The sequence below is a fragment of the Octopus bimaculoides genome, chromosome 13 (assembly GCF_046866305.1).
Source record: "Octopus bimaculoides isolate indiv1 chromosome 13, ASM4686630v1, whole genome shotgun sequence".
NCBI classification, from domain to species: domain Eukaryota; kingdom Metazoa; phylum Mollusca; class Cephalopoda; order Octopoda; family Octopodidae; genus Octopus; species Octopus bimaculoides.
The window spans coordinates 22,790,913-22,807,525 of record NC_142940.1 but is presented as its reverse complement, the minus strand read 5'-3'; the positions used below and the strand labels follow the sequence as shown (position 1 = coordinate 22,807,525).

At 36.5% G+C, this 16,613-nt stretch overlaps 1 protein-coding gene across 1 annotated transcript in view; it reads left to right on the top strand.

Moving 5' to 3' along the window:
* Window positions 1-16,613, top strand: part of LOC106868155 (glutamate receptor ionotropic, kainate 2) — a 242,530-nt gene that overhangs the window by 217,121 nt on the left and 8,796 nt on the right. Inside the window, exon 12 of the mRNA XM_014913291.3 lies at window positions 9,018-9,289. Within this exon, the coding sequence (XP_014768777.1) occupies window positions 9,018-9,289 (272 nt within the window). The remainder of the gene's footprint in view (window positions 1-9,017; window positions 9,290-16,613) is intronic.

Genomic DNA, 16,613 nt, shown 5'->3' with positions numbered 1-16,613 from the left:
GTTTTTGATACCATGTATCAAGTATTATAGCTAATTTATATAGAATTATAAGGGAGGGTAGGGCAGTTATTATACACAACGATGATCCCGACTGAGGATTCAGTGTTTCGTTTTATTTTTGTGTTAAGATTACTTTTGGATTACTTTTACGGTCTTCCGGATTACTAATTTTACAATTCGCATGAATTCCGCTACTTTTGAAAAAAATCTCTGTATTACGATCAATGAGGCGAGTACCGAACTAGTTTCGATTCCCAGTTAGAATTACTTTACTAAATCATTGCTTCTTGCTTAGTTACAAGAAATCATGTAGCTGATAATGCGATTATGAGATGTTGCTTCATTTCACATTCGAAAAAGAGCTGCAGAGACATTGCATCAACCAGAAATTAAAATTAGTTTAAAAACTCAGTACACAGGGAATTTACTGATAGATCTACGAAATACACTACTTTCATTTTCTATGTTTTCTTACTCGTCGGCCCTTGTGTTTACTTAGTGTTTGGTTTCTTCTTTCTTGATGGCTAAGAAGATCAACCAAGTTTTCCTTACTGGACGAAGTTGGATGTTGTTGCGCTTGACGGATATTCTTGTTTTTGTTGTTTATCCCTTTCATTCTTTTAGGTATTTCTGTAGCATATTTATTCGAGAAGTTTTGCATGTGTCGAGATCGTTTGACGCCAGATTTTGCCATCTATTTGCTTCTTTCCAGGTTAGCTTTCTTCATATTCTCTTATAAGTAGTTGATAAAAATAATTATTATGGATGCAGAGCAATTGATTCAGAGTATTGTGTTGAACCGTGTAACGCTTCAGAAGGAAACCATCGGTTCTTTTTCCGAGTTCAGTCCAATTTAGAAAAATGGGTGGAAAGTCTGCAGATGTATGTCCATCTGGAATGATATTTTATTATGATAGTCAATATTGTTGAGTTGAACTTTCTCAGGGATTACAATTTTTGCGCCTAACCATACCATAACATATTCATAACTGATCAGAGCTTCTGCTGGTGAAAGAGCTCATGTTTTATCGTATCTCGATGGTAAAGATTCCATGGCTTACATCTAACGAGGAAAACTGAGAGAACGATAGCCTAGCACACGAAGATATTGGTTTCTTACTTTAAGTTTTTATTTCTGAAGAGAAAGTCTTCCACATGCAACACAGCCAACACAAAACTCTTTCTTCAACTCCATCCTGGATCTGCATTTTATCGAGAGGGAACTTCCAAGATATCGGAATTGTTCTACACATTCGGAAAGAGAGTTCGAAATAGTGATATCGAAATCTGAATAGCTTATTTGTTTGTAGGAGCACTTGGTGACAGTAGTGAGGTTGATGTCGAGGCATCTTGTTGTGTGGTGGTAGTGATGCTGTATCGGTGGTGAAAGTTGTGGTGGTATCGGTATAGAGAGTGGTGATGTACAGGTAGTGTTGGAATGTTGGCAGTGGTGAGTGTGTTAAGGAATGAGGCAGCTGACATTGCCAGTTGTTTTTCTATAGAAAAGTGTATAGGTTCGTACAGCCATTTGTTTTGTTTGCTTTTTTTTCTTTTTTTCTTTTTTTTTTGCATAGAATTTTTGATTTTTTTAAAGCTCTTAGCTTTTCCATGGCACAAACTGCTTTGGATCTTTCTGAGTGAGTTTGACATAATCGTTTGACCTATTAAAATCTGATTTTTTGTTTCTGCTGGACGTTGAGTTTTATTCAAGGGATAGATCAGCTATTCGTTTTACACTAATAAAACGTGGCGTCTATAGATATCGACTTGGTTCTGAAATGCTTTGGAAGCTGGAGCTTGATTGTAATCATGAGTCCATGTTCTTAACTCAGCCCCAGAAGCATTAATCGATTGTCTTTTCGATTCTAGGAACGATTTCCTCGAGTATCATGAGCTTGTCTTTTGTTTGTACCTTGCAGAGAATAGTGCTGTCTTGAAAGAAGAATTGTTCCTTAATATTTTCAACTCCATTAAAAACAGGTACACAGGTGGAGATGAAATTATTACCTAAGAATGGAGTATGTCGTGAATCACTCATCTGTAGGCGTTGGTGGGGATTTTTCACCTGATCTATTTTCGAGGCAAAACCAGCGTCTTGAATGTAACGTTCTACTAAGCGAAAGATATATTTTGAAGTTGACCTGCAGTTTTACGCTCAGGTACAGGAGTATCTTCTGATGATTTACCTACATTTTCTAAGGTCCTCTTAATTTGGTGTAGCAGTAGTGATCACAAAAAGGAATTATAGATAAAATGCAGGACAGGATTTCAATATAATCACACATCTCTGAAAGGTGATTATGACATCTGCTACCAACTGCACATCGGTACTTGAACACCCCATTTTCACCATAAATTGCTCCAGTCATCCATATCCTTTCATCATTGGATGCTTATAAAAAAGTCAGCCAGAAAATATGCTGATGGCAAAGATTTACTTTGTGAATTCCTTTTTGTCAGGGAGTGATCGATACACATTGATCACCGACCATCTTCTGTGGTACTTCTAGAATAAGACAAGCAAGATTAGGGGATACAACTGCAAAAGATTGCCACCGATTCCGCAACAATCACATCTTTCTAGTCAATCCTTTTTGGTATTGTCTTCTTGTGCTTATACAAACATTGAGAAACTTTTTGTCGATGGATTCCACGTTTATCTTTGCACTTTAGATGACCACTACTAAAAAGTGAAGGATATTTTTGGCTTAGAACCTACTCAGTTTGGGAGAATTTGCCAGCGCATATGCCGTACTCTGCATCCGTTTTACATATCATGGCCACGTCAAAGCCACATTTAAGCAGTAGATCATATTTTGGGGGTTATTTTCTTTTAAAAGAAAACATTTTAATGTTTTCTCGAGAGAAAATTATTTAAACTAGAGTTGTTTTGCTCATTTATTTTGAAATGAATAGCTTAGCTGTGCTATACTATTATTCTACACAGAGCCAAAGACTGTTTATAACCAGAATGGGCGACAAACATCTCTGCTCGTTTTGCTTATGTGATGCATCATGAGGCGTTAGATTTTGTTAATGTTAATTCATTAATTTGTGTATCTCTCACTCAATACTCGATTTGTTGACTTGCAGTGCTAAATTTTCATTCTTTTGTGAATGTGGTTAGTTGTGTACTCGAGTCCCTTTGGTTTTATCTGTATGCTAAATAGTAAACATGACATCACTGATGGATGATAAACTACAGAAAACAAACTTTTAAAATTATTTGTACTTGTTTCATTTCAATGGCTGGTGTGTACTGTAGATTAGAATTTAACGTCTAGACTGTTGCATAGAGAATAATGTACCACAAATTTTCGTAATTTAGTAAATTGTTAATTTGAACCTTACTAACAAATCAATTAGACATAATTTTTTAAATGTTGATACGAGGTAATGGACGTAACTTGATATTTAAAGAGAATCGATATAAACCAATTTCTGGTTGAAAACCAGCTGTAATATGACTGTTCCCTGAGCCTTAACAAATACCAAACCAAATTTCCGTCTGCTGTTTAGATAAATATATCAAGAGCTTGAAGTGATACTATGTAACATGAAATCAATGAATTAATCTACTGAAATTTTGTTAACACATTTATATAGGTATATCATTGATACAGGAATAGTGTTGTTAGTTTCTAAGACACGGAATTATGGTATGGTGCAAGCATTACTTCCAATGTGTTGAATACCAAGTCTGATATAATCGCACAAGCCTATGATGGAAAGCTTTCCAGATGCAAGCATCCCGTCTTTTTATTTATCAATAACTATATTTTCCAATGTATCCTTCTTTAGATAAGATGGAAGAATGGGATTTGAAACAGATATGGCCACCACTTCAGGGGGGCTGACTGATCACATATAGAGCAGTGGTTCTCAATAGGGTGTCCATATGACTCTTTTGTAGAAATATATAAGATTTTGTTGTTAAAATTTAATTGAAATAGATTGGTTATACTTCTACAATACATAAAATATTTTAATACATTTTTTATACAACTTATATTAATAAAAACAAAATTTTGTCTGTCCGTCTGGGACCTCTGTATCTCAGTCTACATTTGCTCTACAAAGACGTACATATACCTTTATGGAATCAGGATGATCCTGAGATTGAAAATCTGCCTTTCATTTGGTTCTTGAACATCCAGCATTGTGATCTGGTTTAAAAGCATCCTGGTTGCTATTTCTAGCAGGTAAACCGTGGCTGATTCAAGCCATCTTAGTTGGGGTTTTTCGGATGATGTCAGAGATAAAGTAAATTGCATTCGCTTCGTTAATTTTACGTCGAGATAAGAATATTGGAACTAATTGGCCAACAGTTGGAATTCAGCTTGAGACTGGAACATTAGAATGATTGCATTACAGAATTAATTCTCATCCGTCCTTAACTTCTGATTAAACACCACCGGGACATATAGTCATTATAAACGTATTATAGTCATGCTATTTAACTCTCTTTGGTGCAGCTTTTAAATTAGGATATTTTAAAGTATAAAAATGCTATGAAGCTTCACCCAAGTAAAATAAGAATCAAAGGGGTCCATATGCAAGAAGATGGTTGAAACAAATTGTCATACAGGTATCTCTATGGCTCGATGTGGAGTTTTGATTATGAGGAGTGGATAAAGGTTTATGGTGGTATGTAGTGATTGTCTTCCTGATAATAATATGAAAGTTTTCTAGAATGTGCAGCCATAGTGAAGGAGATGCAGAGGTTTTATGCTGTTGTATAGTGATGTTGATAATGATGATGAGATTTTATTATATAGTTGTAATAAAGGTGATGGTGATGGTGATGGTATTATAGAGAGTTTATGGTGGCGTGTAAATGTAGTGAGGTTATGGTAGACGTTCGATAGTAGTAATGGTGATGTGGATTTGGTGCCGGTAGTGAAGTTGATGTTGAGACATCATGTTGTGTAGTGGTAGCGATGCTGTATCGGTATTGAAGGTTGTGGTGGAGTCGGTACAGGGAGTGATGTACAGGTAGTGTTGGCAGTGTTGTGTGTGTTAAAGAATGAAAGAGAATTTGGAAATGAAATATTTAATTATCGATTAGCATCGACACTTGTATTGGAAAAATAAAATCACGATTCTTCAGCAGCAATAGCAGTGATGGTGGTGGTGGTGGTGGTGGTGGTGGTGGTGGTGGTGGTGGTTGTGGTGGTGGTGGTGGTGATGGTGGTGGTGGTGTGATAGGGGGGGGTTGTCATGACTGGAGTAGTAATGATAATAAAAAGAACAACAGCCATGACGCCAACAATGCAAACAATAATAGAAAAGCAAAACAAAAAATTCAGAAGATCAAAGGTAAAGATGAAGACAAGAGACTGAAGAAGAGTGACCTAACACCACCACTTCTTAACACCACCACCTGCTCTTTGACTATTTATTCTGATGCAAGCATTATTCGAACCAGAAACACTCACTACCCCCACCCCTGGTTTCTTTATTCCCATCAACCTCTCGCCGACATCGATTTAAAGATGGGTAGACTGATTATGAACTGTGTCAACCTCACCAGACAAGAGGACTCCTAATTTTATGGGCATTGTCCCAATTTTACCAAGAAACTTAGCGACCATTTAGCTATTGGAGGAAGCCTCAGCATTCCGTTGTCAGATTATCTATAGAGGTTTTAAATTTAGCTTTTTACCCTAAGTGCCGAAAAGGTGGTGTGCTCCTATAGTCGAATGATTAACCCTAGACATCTGTACCTACGTAGGGTTTAAACTCAGAACGCGTAGAGCCGCCGGAAACACCGCAGGGCATCTCATCCGATGTTCTAACAATTCCAGTGATAAATTATCACGAGTAAGTTGGCTTCGATGGGAGTTAGACATGTGACGCATAGAGAACGGAAAACTTAAGGCATTCTATTCGACTTTTTAAGGCCTTTGCAATTTGCCACCATCTGTTTAGTAACAGACGGTTCCTACCAAAGGTAAGACAAGACATTTCTTTTTTTTTTTTTTCCTTTGTATGAAGTCTTTCTTCCTTTTCACAAGGTCACTCCCAAATGATAAGTCCTGTAATCAAAAGGGGATTTTCTTTTGAAAAGACCCACATATACTGTTGTGTCTGGGGAAAGTCATTCTCTTTTAGTGCCTTATAGTTTAACACACTCACCAGTAAAGTTTTCATTCATTTACTTATTTATTTTTCTAAAATTTTCGTTGCGTCTTGCAACCTTTTCACTGCTGAGGTGATAGTGTGTGGTATTCCCCTCTATGACCTGGTGGGGCAAAATCTTCTGAGGTCATGGCCGTCTAAGAAGTCACTGTCACTATAAGCAGTATACAGAGACCCATACATATCTCTGCATATATAGGTGCGTGGTGGGATCGGCGTGAGGAGAGGTGGGATAGGGTAGGTGAGATGGGTTGAGAGGAAGTGGGTTAGGTAGATATTGGGTGCTAATATATATGGTGTGGGAAGGCGAGTGTGAGTACATGTGTATGTGATTGTGTGTGAGTGTGGGAGTGTGCATAATGTGTGTGTGGTGTGTATACTGAGCTGAACAGTGTGTAAGGGTGTTCGTATAGTGGTGTGTGTGTGTGGTGAGGAAATTGAAGTGTGTGAGGTGACGATATTGAAGAGTGCGTGTGGGTGTATGGATAAAGGTGCGTAGTGTGGAAACTGAAAGGTGTTTGGTGCTAGCGGATATGGAGTGGGAAAGGTGTGAGTGGGTGTGTGCGTAATGGTGTGTGATATGAGTAATGAGTGGAACAATGTGTATTGTTGAACAGTGGTGAGGGTGCCGAGTTAGGTGGTGTGAAGTTGTGGGGTGGAGGGGAGGGGAGTTGAATGTGAGAAGTGTATCGGAATCTGTGTAGGGTTGTGTTAGACGAACAGAGGTGGCGAATTTGAGACCGTAAGGAACAAAGGAAAGAAGATAGAAGATTAATTCTTGTTCACGACGAAGGCAAGTATCCGGGTGGCCCCTGTGCAGAGACAGTCCGAGCACAGACAGATGCTGTAGCGAATGACAGATGGAGCGGATTAGGTGCGATACTGAGGTGTCAGTGTAGTTCAAATTTACAGAAAATAAAAGTCCAAGACTGGTGAGGGAGAAACGAGTAAGGTGAAGGAAAACAAGTGTATAGGTTTAACGCTCGGAAAGAATGGAAAAGTCTTTGACGTTTAGTGCCTACGCTCTTCATCAGAAAGGGTTGAGAGGGAAAAATAGAGAACGAAAAACAAAGATAGAGAGAAAAATGTGTTAGGAATAACGGTTCAACGTGGTATAGAGGGAGTGGGAGAGAGAGAGAATGATGCGAGTAAGCAGCTAGAACTGATTGGGCTAGATATATAAAATATGCATACTTATATATGTAAACAGAGGAAGACAAAAACTGAAGATATTTAGTCTGCTTGCCTGAGTTTCTCTTCTAGCCACTTAGTCCCTATTAACTTATTAACTCACTCCACAGTAAAGATTTCAGAGTTTAAGTTCAAATTATTTAAGCACTACAAAGTATTTTCTATATTCAGCATCTTTAGATATCATCTCTCGACTCTCTCTCTCAAAAGAAAATCCCAGTATATGTGGGTCTTTTCAAAAGAAAATCCTATTTTGATAACAGTACTGATCATTTGGGACTGACCTGGTGACAAGGAAGAAAGACTTCTGTACAAAGGAAAAAAAAAGAAATGACTTGTCTTATATTTGGCAAGAACCGTCTGTTACTAAACAGATGGTGGCAAATTGCAAGGACTTTAAAAAGTTGAATAGAATGCCTTAAATTATCCGTTGCACATCGACATTTTCAACTGGGAGTGGTTTTGACCCAACGGGTCACAGTGGGTACATCTAGTATAGATATATGTCATGGCAAGTGGATCTATATATAAATCGGGTAAGTTGTACAAAGAAGAATCTTTGTCACGCTTACCGGGGTAATAGAATACCACGTCACTGAAAAGCCCTTTCTGAAGCGTCATATTTTTCATTCTTCAGGACTACCGAATTTACTGATACCTATGAATTATATTAATAAATGAATTATATTAATAAATAAATGTCTCAGAGCTGCATTACACTGAACCAGATTAAATTCATATGACATATTCTTAGGAAAATCATTTTTACTGCGTAAAAAATATATTTATATAATCTCTCAATCGTTCAGCTGTTCATCAGTATGGCGTGAGATAGAAGCAACTCTCATAAATCCATATTAATTTATTCTATCGTAAGTAAAAGTAATAGAATATATTTTAAGCATTTATATTTGTTTCATTAATTTTCTTTCCTTTAATTTTCCTTCTAATCATAAAGTCCTTTACATTTGTGTATAGCTGCTATTTCGATCTATTTGGATCTTATAAGTATGACGTGGTCAAGAATCTAGAGCCTCTTAATTATAATATAACATTAAATAGATTTATTAACTTCCCAGAAAGTGATAGACAGGCAAGAAAGTTATATAATGAGAATATTTCTTTAGGAGGACGTCATTATCTTTCGTTGTTATCGCAAGAGAGAGAAAGGCGAGAGATACATGCTATCAAAGTTGAGATTAGATACAAGTCGACAAGTTATTCAGAACATTCTAGTTTATGTCTTCAATGCGAACTTAACTAATGCGGTTCTTCCTTGCAATTAGAACTGAAGCCATAACGCAGTTCTTCTTCAGTTGCTCGAAGACGAATAATTAGGCTTGCTCTAAAATAATTTTATAGCTTCTAGAAATTGGTCTCCTTATCAGATACTTAAGTTTTCAAAGTGTAACGAATACGCACTAAGATATCTTTCGCCTGTGTATGCATATATTTTTGAGTGTGTGCGAGCGCACATATTTCACTCACAATGTAATGGTCAATTCGAGGATATAGTATAAAACACTTACCCGAGCAGTATGATCGAATCACCAACCAAAAGTTTTTCGAATTGAGCATCTTAACAACACAATATATACCCACGTTCCTGATATTTTGATGTTATCTCTTAAATCCATTAAATAATTTTAGTTGAACTGTCGTTAAATCACTGATTATTATTTCAGGTTCAAATGGCAGAACTTGATCCCGAATCAATGGTTTCCACAACAACTGAAGGCTTTCATAAGGTTAAGGAAGGTAACTATGCGTTCTTCTGGGATACAACAGTGAGTAGATACAAATCGATTGAAGATTGTGAATTAACAGAGATCGGACCACGTTTTGATCCGAAAGGTTTTGGTATTGCCGTCCCACCAGGAGCCACTTACCGAGAAGATTTATCTATGGTTATTTTAAATCTCAGTGATACAGGAAAACTTCATGAACTTGAAAGCAGGTGAGTGTAACGACAAAAAATAATTGCTGAAATTGGAAAAGATTCGTAAAATTTTTGCTCGGTAAATTTAGAGAAAAATCAATGATTTTCAACCTTTTTGCGCCATGCCGTATACTTACACTTACAAAACGTGACAGCCTCACCCCAACCCATCAAATCATATAAGTACAAATTTGCGATCAGTATGCTATAATTTTAAGTTTCAATAATATGAGTATGTTCAATATGAATTCCATTAAATATGAGTAAAAAAAGGAGAGTAAAGCTAAATTATTTCCTTGAAATAAAACTTTAGTTAAAAGTTAAAATCTTAAAATATTAAAAAAAATATTGAATAAATAGTATCACTTTAAATTCACAATATTTTAAAAGAAAAAAATACAACAAATATAAAGTTTGATCAACTCGAGTTGCTAAGACCTTGTTTGATGTTTATTATAAAAACTATTGATCCGATATATTAACTTAGTTATCTTCGGTATTCCGTCACCTCGTTTTGTGGTACCCATTCCGTTTCTTTTTTCTCAATTAATTCACTGCACTAAAATCACATTCCATTAAATAAAGGAGGTGGAAATAGTAACAGTTGCTCTCTCTCTCTCTCTCTCTCTCTCTCTCTCTCTCTCTCTCTCTCTCTCTCTCTCTCTCTCTCTCTCTCCCTCTCTCTCTCTCTCACTCTCTTTCTCTCTCTCCCTCTCTCTTCAAACGAGTGTGTATTAGTCGCATCACAGAACCACGCTATGGTTTCTTTTACTTAAAATATACTTTTAATAACTACATCATTTGGTATTTCAGACATTTCCTCTGTACCATATTACCAATTCAAATAAATCCCCTACTAATGGTTAATTTAGCCAAAATGGAAATTTCGTTTCTTTTAAATCAGAAAATCTGAAATTTAAATCGCTGGCCAGTATTTTGAACTGAAACGATAATGACAAATAGATTCATAATCACTTACTTTATTTAGCCAATATAACTGGGTTTATTTTATTGTAAAAATATTCTTTTGACATAATTCCAGAAATGTTATGGAGTCACAAATCTTTATCTTTCAATCAACAAGAATCATAGTTAATTCTTAAAGTTACTTATTCAGAAAATATGTGCCAAATAACTCAGAGAAGATTTGCCATCAAATGCTGTTTCAGGTTTTCCTATAAAATGTCACTGGAAATATCAGATACCAAGGAGAATATTGCTGAGAACAGCCTGGGAATCTTTTCAGCCAATTACCTCTTGATAATCATCTTACACCAGTGTGATGTAATAATAATCTATGTGGAGTCTCATGACTTATTAGTTAGTGTGTTGCATTCATGATCGTAAGATTGTAGATTCCTGGACTGGGCGTTGCGTTGCTTCTTGAGCATAACACTTCATTTTAGCTTGATCCAGCCAGCTCAACCGGTAAATATGAATAATACTACGACGGACTGGCGACTCATCCGGGTGGTGAGATATATATACGACATGAATTCCGGGAAAGCGGCCTTATGAGTCTATGGTTAGGGGAGGACTTTCGGTTTTTGACCCTTTTAAGAATATTATATGGATGGCCTGCGTTTTTATCGCTATAAATCTCTTTAAAGAGACGCTCAAGTTTTGTACTAAACTTGATAGTTTTGAATTCTATATCTCTGTTAGAAGAGGTGAAACATCTTTTGACAACTAAATTTTCTCTGTGAATAACAGATTTCACATACATCAATAACGGATCGTCATGCTTCATCAATTTTTAACCGCCATTTTCGTTGCCATCAGAGAATAAACATCAATTGCAGTACAAAATTCATTGTTTTCTATTAGTATTTTATTATCAACCAAATATTTTAAAATTTATAATAGTAGTAGTAGTAGTAGTTGTAGTAGTAGTAGTAGTAGCAGCAGCAGTAGTTGTTGTTGTTGTACAGCAGCAGCAGCAGCATCAGTAGTAGTAGTAGTAGTAGTAGTAGTAGTAGTAGTAGTAGTAGTAGTAGTAGTAGTTCTTGTTGTTTCTATGCTGTAATAGTACTGCTTTCTAATGTTTCGAAAAATAACATTAAAACATTCTTCATAATCACTATATCATATGTATCACGTATGCTGTAGTATGTATGATATATATTCATGCTATATACGTGGCCGCTTGGTCTCTTACAGTAAATAGATTCATCTGTACTGTGAATTTCCGTGCTATTAACTTTTGAATAACTGCACTCTTGCGCCATTGGGGGGCATGTCATGGACATATTTTCCATCATTATATAGAACTATTTTGGGAAAAGTTGATATCCCGGACTAAAATGATTCTTTTCAGCTTTATAAGAAATATTTTGTAACATGCCACTCGTGTATGATAGGTGTTACGTTTTGCGCAGAGAATAATAATTTCATTATCTATCAATTTTCAGATTTCTCTCCTAGTGATTTTTAAATAATTTTGAATTTTCGACAGTTCTATGTCTTACTTCAAATACCCCTTACGACCACTGCATTCAACAAGGTACTTATTCGTGTGTGTGTGTGCGTGTGTGTGTGTGTGTGTGTGTGTGTGCGTGCGTGCGTGCGATCGTGCGTGCGTGCGTGCGTGCGTGCGTGATGACCATGACTTTGAAACTCAATCTCAACTCATGACTCGCCACTTTATCCTACGTAGGTATCTCCTCACCATTATCCATACTGCCCTTGCCTGGGTATGACCTGTGGAACATGGCCCTGCTCGTTCTCCTCGCACCCGCCCCACCCTTACCCGTTTCGTGTTTCCCCTCGACTACTACTCCTCCACACTACCCTCCAATGCACCATTCTCCGAGCCTTCGGGTGATTCCAGCTCAACAACTCCACCTCGCACATCTTCCCTAACCTATTTCTTCCCTCCTTCAAATGAGCCCATAACCTGCGTGACCACCTGGTCCACAGTTTCTTCCCTATCCCCGCCTCTCAGCCTGGCTTCTTCCCCTACTCCCGCCTACGCTGTCGCACCTACCCAATACCACCATCCTTAGAGGCAGCCATCGCCGTTCCTATTACGTCACTCACTCCTTTACCTGCACATCTAGTAATTTTAATTACTGCATCCCTTACTCAGTTTGTCCTTCCCTGTACATTGGTCAAACGGGACGCCGCTTGGATGACCGGTTCACGGATTACGTTTAAGACAACTCGTGCCATTTGCGATCTACTGGTCATTCGCTACAAGATTTGTCTGTTTTCGAACTTTTTCTGCACAGGGGCCACCCAGACTTCCGCTTTCACCGTGAGAAGGAATTAATCTTCTCACTTCGTTATTTTGCGCCATACGGGTTCAACTCTCCTCCTCTATTCAACTGACACTAATCTCACGTGGATTCTCACACACTTCTCACATTCAACAATCCCCTCCACCTACAAACCTGCATACTTCCCACCTCAGTACTTTCACCACACACACACCATTTTACACATACTCATACACATTGTTCAACTCATTACTCTCTTTACACACCATTACAAACACACACACAACACCTTCCCACTCCATACATACTAGCACTGACCATTTCTCAGTACCCACACCACACACCATCATCCAGACACCCACACACATTCATCAATAGCGTCACCACACATAACACTGTACCATTATACCATTATAAGAGCAGTCATACACACACTGTTTAGCCCAGTACACACACCACACATCATCATGCACACTCCTACACTCACACAAGCACATAATACCTGAACACAGACAATATACACACACACACAACATGCATAAACACACGCATAGAAAAAGATAGCTTTCGTCCACAAACATACACTATACACATGCACACTATTTGGTGACACTCACACACACACATATGTACACATGTGCACACACCACTTGAAAAAGCATGCATACATCATCTGCAACACACAACGCACATACATACACGTTACACACACACGTCAGACTCATGCACCTCCATTCACACATAGACACGTACACACTCACACAAACCATTCTCACATACACATACACGTTTGCGCACTTTAGTTTTTTGGGATCACCATTATTATCTCCCTTTCTTTCAAACTCTTGTTATTATCATCTTCTCTTCAATCAACCTCTTTTTTATAGTCATCTTGCCAAGTTTTTCTCTGTCCGTTTTTTTTTCTTTCTTTTTTCATTCTCTCCTCATTTTTACTTCTTAATCTTTTCTGTCGAAGAACGTAGACTCGGAACGTAAAAGACTCTCCCATTTTCCCTGTGCGTTAATCTAATACACCTACTTATCGATTTCACACCTGTCTTCGTCTTTTGTTTTTCCGCAAATTTGAACTATATATATATATATATATGCGTGCGTGTATATTTGATCATTCAATGCTTTTCGAGCAATTGAAAGTGACAAGATGTCTAGCTTTCACTGAAGATGTGGTTCTGTCAATCTGCATAAAAAGGATTTCCTTAGTGCCTTTATTGCTCCCTTCAGTGGGTGGGGTGGAAGCTGATTCATGCAGTTCTTCACTGTCATCAAGTTTGTCGCCTTCTCCGATCGAAGGTTTTATTACTGAGAAAATAACCAATACGAAAGAATTAAGAAGTTAGTGCACATTACATCCTACTGTTTTAAGAGGATCACGAAATTCGACAGCGATAGGCTTAAATGTCTATACTGGTTGCTAATCGATAGCAGGGTGCGTCACATACACTATATCCAAGTTAGATGAATATATGAAAACTTACAGGATCTGATGCCCACACACTATCAGTCAGCACTGAAAGTAATCGCCAAAATAAAACAGGCTGTTAGATCAGAACCGCATTACCCTTACTGTGACACATTAAGTGCCAGAACTTAGAATAAAGAGCGAGTATATACTACAATCCAGGTAGCGATTACTGATGGTTACCAGTAAAGCTTAAACCCATTTAATATCTACTGATTAAGTTCTATAAGCGCCCAGTGAAGAGGTTGATTTCGGATAGGGAGACTGAGATTAATGCTACAACTTCCGTTCTTCACTTGTGCCACCAATTCGTCACTTTCCGTCATTATGTTGATCAATCTCCGGTTTTTGCATTCCCATGTCGTGCTTTTCAATTTCTAAGTTTTCACACTTGCTGCAACTTTTATATCACGACAAGAATCGAGTCTAGCGATTACTTGAATCGATGTATAAGGATATACGAAGTGCTGCCAGAATGACACCAACGATGACCGCCGCATTTTGTAGTGCAAAATACGAACAAAGGATGACACGCCCACACCCGTAGATTTTTGTAGATATTCGTAGACAAGGCTTCAGCTAAAATACTATATACATATTTTAAAAGTACCTCCTCGTGTGACATACGCTCCATATTGGGCACCACAGGTGTAAATATTTGAGCAACTGACTCGATAGTTTTGTTAGGACTTAGTAGAAAGATCAGTTAGACAATTATTCCAGTTCACTGCTTTCCAAGTTCGAATCCAGGTCAGGTCAACTCTACTTTTCATCAGTTTAGAAGCGAAAAATTGAAATACGAGTCAAGTACTAGATGCAGGTTCATCTCTCTCTCTCTCTCTCTCTCTCTCTCTCTCTCCCTCTCATAATTTGATGTATTGTAAGAAAGATGGGGGTTACATCTTACAGTCTTTCTAAAGAGTCACATCCAATGTATTGCAGCAACAGTTGTGACTGCCAAATTATGGCAGAGGATTGAACGTAAGGAAAAGATTATGTGACTTTATATATTTCCAATATTTGTGTTGTATATTCTTCCTAGTTTTTCCTCTCAGCTGATATCAATAAAATATGTACTTTTAGAATCAACAAGTAAATAAATGATTTTTGTCTGGAAGTGTAAATGATATAAAGAAATACTTGATTATATTTACATGAAACGCATTCATCACTGAATGATTCGCTCTGCTAATTACAAGTAAACAGTGGAGTAATTGGATAGTTAGAAGATAGAAATGATAGTATTCAATATTTCACCTTGCACTCTGTATTAAAATGCTACAATATTTGACTCTACTTTTCCCATATAGATTGATGATCATGGTCGATAAAAAAAAAACTGACTGTTTGCATAGGCCACACATGACCGATAGAAAAAAATAGCTTCAATTATTCTTTTTTTGTTAATCATATTTCGCTATCGATATGTGATTTGTCATACTCTCTGGTAGTATTATATTAGGGTAAATTTTTACCCTTAATTATATGTGTTTCCAACTGTTACGATTTTGTCCGAAAGAAACGAATAACAAAAAATACAATCTTATATCCGCTTCTACAGTAGGTTTTGTACCATCTTTAGAGTTTATTTAAATAAATCTTCACAATTGAGGACGACAGTGTCCGGATGTTATCTCTCCCTATATATATATATATATATATATATATATATATATATATATATATATATATATATATATAGTGAGAATTTACAGAAAACAAAAGACGAAGACGGGTGTGTAAACAACAAACTGATGTATTAGTTTAACGCTCGCGAAGTGAGAAAGTCTTTTACGTTTCGAGCCTACGCTCTTCGACAGAAAGGAACACAGAAATAAACAGGGAGAGAAAATAGTTAATAGAATATACATACATACATATATATATATATATATATATATATATATATATATATATATATATATATATATACATAATTAAGGGATCAGCAAATATTTGCTTCACCATATACCGAAGTTCAGAAATAGCAGCTAAAAAAGCTGAGAATCCCAGATAGCATCACTGTGGGATTCTCAGCTTTTTTAGCTGCTATTTCTGAACTTCGGTATATGGTGAAGCAAATATTTGCTGATCCCTTAATTATGTTTATAAATATATATGAGCTTTAAATAAGTTCTCCACCAATAATGGTGCTTTCATACCGATGGGCTTGGTAAAAATTATTAATTATTATTTGATTTATTAATTAATAAATTGATAATCCTTTACCCTTTTAATTTATAATAATTATATATATATATATATATATACGTTTATCAATTTATGTAGCGAGATGTGAAATCCTGTATTGAAATAGATACTGTTGTATTTCGGGCTGGTCGTTTCTTTTTTGATTTTTTGTCAGATATATATATATATATATATATATATATATATATATATATATATTTATATATATATATATATATATATATATATATATATATATATATATATATATATATATATATATATAGATGGAGTTAAACGCAAATGTTATTAAAATTCTTTTACTTCCGTCATATGTTTCGAAGAGAACATTGGTATTATTCCAAAGGAATTAAATAGTGTAAAACAATGTGATCTTCTCATCGGAGAAAGAAGAAAAAGAAACCAAACTCATCAATAAGGCATTTTAACAGAA